Source organism: Sinocyclocheilus anshuiensis, unplaced genomic scaffold (genome assembly GCF_001515605.1).
Source record: "Sinocyclocheilus anshuiensis isolate Anshui unplaced genomic scaffold, SAMN03320099.WGS_v1.1 scaffold1726, whole genome shotgun sequence".
In the NCBI taxonomy this organism is placed as follows: Eukaryota; Metazoa; Chordata; class Actinopteri; order Cypriniformes; family Cyprinidae; genus Sinocyclocheilus; species Sinocyclocheilus anshuiensis.
Genome location: NW_015546155.1, coordinates 366,137 through 371,814, shown reverse-complemented (window position 1 = coordinate 371,814; position 5,678 = coordinate 366,137). Strand labels below are relative to the sequence as shown.

The window sequence follows — 5,678 nt, the reverse complement described above, 5'->3', positions numbered from 1 at the left end:
TATATATATATTTATTATTTTAAATTTAGTTAAATTATTTATTTATTTATTTTCCCTGGCTGTTGACAGTATTTTCAGATTTATGGAGAAATAAAATCTCCAAAAATGTCCAAAATCTTCTCTGTGCAAACTAAAAATAAACCAAAATGAAACAACAAATTTGAACTTGGCGTAATTCAGTGTTCAAATTTATATTCTGGAAATGTATGCAAATTCTTGCGTATTTTATGAGATACTGTCTAATTTGCATATTTAAACATAACACTTCAAAACAAAACAAAACATTTCATAACAAAAAAATATTTGCAATTCTCAATGTTACATTTTTACCCTATTTGGCTGTCTGGCCTTAACTGCAATATAATAAAACTACGAAAATATAAAAAACTGGGAGTGTCAATTTAGGTACATTAATGAACCACAACTCATTTTGTGATTCAAGGAGTTCACCAACTGTATGTTCTTTAATATAAACAATTATTATGGGGGGAAATAACAAATATGAGAAGCATTTATAGCATTTTAATTAATTCTAATTGGATTTTATGGTCTTCATTCTTAACAGGTTCTTCTTGTCTATGTGGATGTTTGGAGAATAAAAAAGCTTTTGATGTTGTATTATAAGTTCTTAAAGGGGTCATATGATTCCCATTTTCCACAAGTTGATATGATTCTTTAGGGTCTTAATGAAAAGTCTGTAACATAGTTTGGTTAAAATTTCTCAATGGTAGTGTAAAAAACACCTTTTTTACCCTGTCAAAAACAGCTCTTTTCAGATCAAGCCGTTTTTGTAGCATTTTCCTTTAAATGTTAATGAGCTCAGCGGCTCAGATGTCGGGAGTAAATGATCACTGCTATGTTCATTATTACATCCAACAACAGAACACCTCAATCGCTTAGGAGTCATTCTTGTCTACAACTGCTCCAGCGGTGAAACAATGTTGGACTGATGACAGCTCACTCAGGGCGGGTCTGAGGTAAGACACCAGTCCAGTCTGTGCTGAAACGCTACTGTCAATCAAATTATTGTGGGAGGGGCCTGTTTTCGTGACGCCACACAGACAGGCATCTGAGATCGGCTCGATTTGAGAAAGGGGAAAACATTTAACCAGATTAAAAAAAAAAAAAAACACTGGGGGGATTTGTATCATTATAGGGTGGTTGTGTACACACACTGCCAACACACATTTCAGTTCAAACAACTTGTAATTGTGCATGTAGCATCCTATGACCCCTTTAGGAACAGTGTGTTTTGGTTTCTGGGTTCTTTAAGGCATTCATTTTTTTGTTATTCTCAAGAAGTAGAGAATAAAAAGCTCTCTTCAAAACTAAAAAAGTCTTTAAAAATACTAACATGATGGTACATTTTCATAAGACTGTTCTACGACTGTTTAGTCCGTTCTACGAGCAATATCGAGCCAGTTTTCCCTGTTCAAATGTGAATGGTGAGAATTATTGCGGACACCGTAGTGTTCATACAGTTTTAAAGGGCAGCATAAGGGGGTTCAGAGAAAGTGAGTCAGAGTGGGCTCCTGCAGAGGTGTGGAGTGGGTGAGATGAGTGGACCACGCTGTCGCCATGGAGACCAGCCTCATCACCACTGAGCTTTCCTGGAATAAATACTGCTGCTTGGCTGTGTATTCTGGAAAAATTGAATGATCCTGTTGGTAGCAGCTAATTATGTGTGTATGTGAATAGAATAGATTTTTTGTCTTTTTTATGAGGCTCACTGAGAAAGGCACCAGGCTTTGTGTGCTGGAGGTGACTAAGAGCCTCCATTAACTCTTGTGAGTGGGATGTGTGGGAAGATGAATGGCAGAGGTGGGATGTCTCTTACGTATTATGACATTAAAACATCATTTTCTTTTAGCTGCACATAACATAAAAATATATATATATAAAATAAAATAAAATGTAATTAAAATGTAAAAATGTAATTAAAATAAAATAAAATCTTAAAAGCAAAGCAAAATAAAACAACCTGTGTGAGTGGGATATGTGTGAAGAGGAAATGCATTCATTATGACATTAAAACAGCCATTTCCTTTTAGCTGCACATATAAAATAAAATAAAATAAAAATAAAAGTCAAATAAAAGTCCAATAAAACTCATATATTCTAAACACATTAATTCAATAATTTTGCTGTCGATGATTATGCATTTAAAGCTGCAGTCCGTAAGTTTTGCCTCTTTGTCACCATCTCTGTTTGAAAACCTGGAATTGCAGCTGTGTGCGTAATTATCTAGCTTGCGTGGGTTGTGAGTTGGGCGGATGAATCTAATGTTCTGAAGAGTATGTGTGGCAGTCAGTCACCGCAAAGTAACAAGTCTGCCACGTTTGTTCTGACCAACTGAGGAAAACACATTACCATAAATCTTGCTACCAATGGTGATTAAATCTAAAGATCGGTTTGCTCATATCACATCAAACCATTCAAATTATTTTTATTGTTATACTTTATTCTCAAATGATTAATGTTAAAGAGGTCCTATTATGCTTTTTCACTTTTTCGACTTTAGCTAGTCTGTAATGTTGTTGTTTGAGCATAAAAAAGATCTGCAAAGTTACAAAGCTCAAAATCCACTTCAAAAGGAGATATTTTATTTAACAGAAATCACTTTTCAAAAACTTCAACGAACGACTCGTTTGGACTACAACGCATATTTTCCGGGATTTGTGATATCACAAATATCGACGAATGGGACAAGACCTGGTTGAGCTGCACTAGAGAAGGCAACGAATCGGAGACACGCTAGCTTTCCCAAAGCAGACGAACTTAAAATGTGGTTACAATCATCCGGGTTTAAATCGCGCTCAAATTGATTTGATTTTGACGCAATATTTACACTGAAGCTAGCAGGCAGCTATGGCAAGGGGCATGACATTTCCCGACCAGGCGTCAGGCGCAGAGTGCTGCCAATCACAACACACACTGGCCCAGCTAAAATTATTCAGGCTGCTGTGAGAAAAGGCTATAAATGATCCGCCACCTGCACGATCCTCACATGCGATAGCTTATTAGCCGGGACAACTTCTTTATGTTTACAGATGTGATGTAATGACGCAGCGGCGTGCTCGAATTTCCCGCGAAAACCTACCCGTACCACTCAAATTAGAAAATATTATTATAAACTAACCGTTGTGAATCGGGCTAAAGTAAGGCGATAGTTTTGAACACTGGTTGGTTATGTATTTGCTCAAATATTGATTTCGGATCATTTTTAACAAAAAAAAAAAGTTATGGACTGCAGCTTTAAAAAGACGCATGGCAAAAGACAAATCTTTGCATGTAAAAATATTTATTCATTTTTTTCACTCAAATGTTCAATAGATAACCCACATTTGTTCATCAAATATAAATACTATTTTCAATATAACTTTCAGTAAATACTCATAGGCAATACAAAATACACACTTTACATAATTGTGCAAAAGTCATTCCACTTTCACAGTTATTGTCCAGTGCTGCAAACTTGATCTCTGTGTGCTCCACTGCTGTATTCATAGGATTAATGTTCTCGAATGTCTGAGGCCTTCCAGTCTGACTTTTGAGTCCATGTTTCCAGTCCCCCTGAACCTCAGGAGACCGGTTCAGATCATTCAGGGACCATCACGTCACACAAATGCCATGTTTATCAGGGACGCATTCCTCCGCTGTCGTCTTTAGGGTAGTTTAACCCACATGTTATGTGATGAGTTCCTGGTAGACCGCTGACTTGAGGAAACGAGGGTAGCAGTCTTTCTCCATAAGGGTGTAAATTTTACTCTGGGCAAGGTTGAAACAGGACAATGTGGGCTGCTCCATATTCTTTAAGGTGATGGTTCTAGTTTCATGGTCAAGATTAACCTGAAAATAAGCAGAGGAATTATTTGCCATTAGATTTTTTTTGTCCATGAAATCTATGTGTGAGTGTGAGTTTTTGTGCTATTAATATTCTTCGAAAATGTACCTCTCTTGGTGCGTCAGAGCAGATGAACTCCTCATAGATTTTCCTGGCCTTGGAGCACAGCTTCGAGGAGCTCTTCGTGTTCCTGTAGTCCTCACAGACCAAATAGAAAGCAACATTTTCTTCACTGTACTCCGATGACAGGAACGTTGTGAAAGCGCACTGTCCCTCTGCGAAAAAACATGAAGAAAACATTAGACCTGAGAGCCACCTGATAGCTTTCATTCTACAGTCTGAGAATCATGTGCTTTATGTTGCCACCGTTCTTGCTGATATTAATTTACCTTTGTGAGACAGGAGTTCATGGAAAGACCAGTTCTGTCTGTCCTCCAGCATCAGTTTTTCATTTTTTTGTGAGTGGCCCATTATATTAAGCTCTTGCTTTAGCAGAAAACTTCCAAACCGGGCCTTGAGCTCCTTTGCCCTGTGAGGAACAAAAGTATTCATCATTGCATTGTGGGAAAGTACTTAAAAATTGCTCAAGAATTAAAATCAAAAACAGCATATATTATCACTTAATTTTGGGATAAGCTACTTAACTGGTCTAGTTTAAAACAAAATAGTGTCATCTGCTCTCCCTATACTACTTATTTTTTGAGTAAATATGAAACATACCTTTCCAGACAGGTGTTTGGCAGATGCTCTAGTGATCGACACATGTTAATAGGTCCAGAGGTTTCCCACTATGCTCCACAAGTTAACAGTTAGTATTGTCTGAGACTTTTGATTCTGTCTAAATGCCAGCAGCGCTGGGCTATTTATACAGTTTCGTGCTCCATGACATCACTTGACTCAGCCAATGAAACGCAGGCTGTGAAAGGAGGGGGAGTTTCTGCCCTTCACGCAGCCTTTAGTCTCCAGTGAATCATTTCCAGTAGAAGGCACTGCCTTAAAGATTCACTTTTTCCTCCCTTGTGCTTAATCGTCTCCATTTGGTGCATTAAAAAAAACATTGGAAATGGATGCAAAGCCAAATGTTGAGCTTTACAAGGATAATTCAACCAAATAGGAATTTTTTGTAGTATTTACTCACCCTTATGTTGCTCCCAACCTTTCTTTTTATGTGAAAACCAAAGAAGATATTGATGTTTCAGTGCTTTTTTCATACACTGAAAGTCAGTGAGATCCATTAGACACCATTGACTTTAATAGTATAGACAAAAACAGTTCTTCAAAATATCTTCTTTTGATTTCCACATGAGGGTGAGTAAAGGATTACAGAATTGTCATTTTTGGGTGAACTGTGCTTTGAAGTGTTTGAATTTCTGATGCCATTGTGTGAAATCGCTACACTAAAAAATGCTGGGTTAAATATAACCCAGCGCTGGGTTATATTTAACCCAGCATTTTTTAGAGTGTATACAGTAGTTTATTCGATTACTTTTAATGCTAATGAATAGATACTGTAACTATGTGAATACAAATATAGCAAGTACAGTATATTGATGCAAATGCATTAACTAAAAGCTGCATACATGTCATTATTAATAACTATAGGCTGATGGAAATTTATTTTAACCACACGTGTGTGTTAACAGGGGCTGTTTGCTGCATATAGGAAGTCTCAGCTGAGACTTGTAGACAGGAGGAAGCCCACCCACGTGCCTTAAAACCCCTGCTGATGCAAATGACTCACACTGTGTGAACCCGTCTGGTATTCAAGCGGAGGGTCTTGAAAGCATTGTCGTACCAACAGGAAATAGAGACGGAGAATATGTGGGAGATGTCT

At 37.3% G+C, this 5,678-nt stretch overlaps 1 protein-coding gene across 1 annotated transcript; it reads right to left on the bottom strand.

Moving 5' to 3' along the window:
• Positions 1 to 3,293: 3,293 nt before the first annotated feature.
• Positions 3,294 to 4,658, bottom strand: LOC107701328 (regulator of G-protein signaling 16-like). Its single transcript, XM_016503316.1, has 4 exons — positions 4,565 to 4,658; positions 4,234 to 4,373; positions 3,953 to 4,119; positions 3,294 to 3,849 (listed from the first exon to the last, which is right to left on the bottom strand). Exons 1-4 carry the CDS (start codon positions 4,606 to 4,608, stop codon positions 3,688 to 3,690), a joined length of 513 nt encoding a protein of 170 aa, XP_016358802.1. The 5' UTR covers positions 4,609 to 4,658; the 3' UTR covers positions 3,294 to 3,687.
• Positions 4,659 to 5,678: the final 1,020 nt, after the last annotated feature.

What these genes read in the sequence shown, in the direction of transcription:
- LOC107701328 (XM_016503316.1), bottom strand. Translation starts at nt 4,608, where the DNA reads ATGTGTCGATCACTAGAGCATCTGCCAAACACCTGTCTGGAAAG. An exon ending in CCAAACACCTGTCTGGAAAG is followed by an intron (nt 4,374 to 4,564) that starts GTATGTTTCATA and finishes TGTTCCTCACAG; the next exon opens with GGCAAAGGAGCTCAAGGCCC. An exon ending in GCTCTGACGCACCAAGAGAG is followed by an intron (nt 3,850 to 3,952) that starts GTACATTTTCGA and finishes GCTTATTTTCAG; the next exon opens with GTTAATCTTGACCATGAAAC.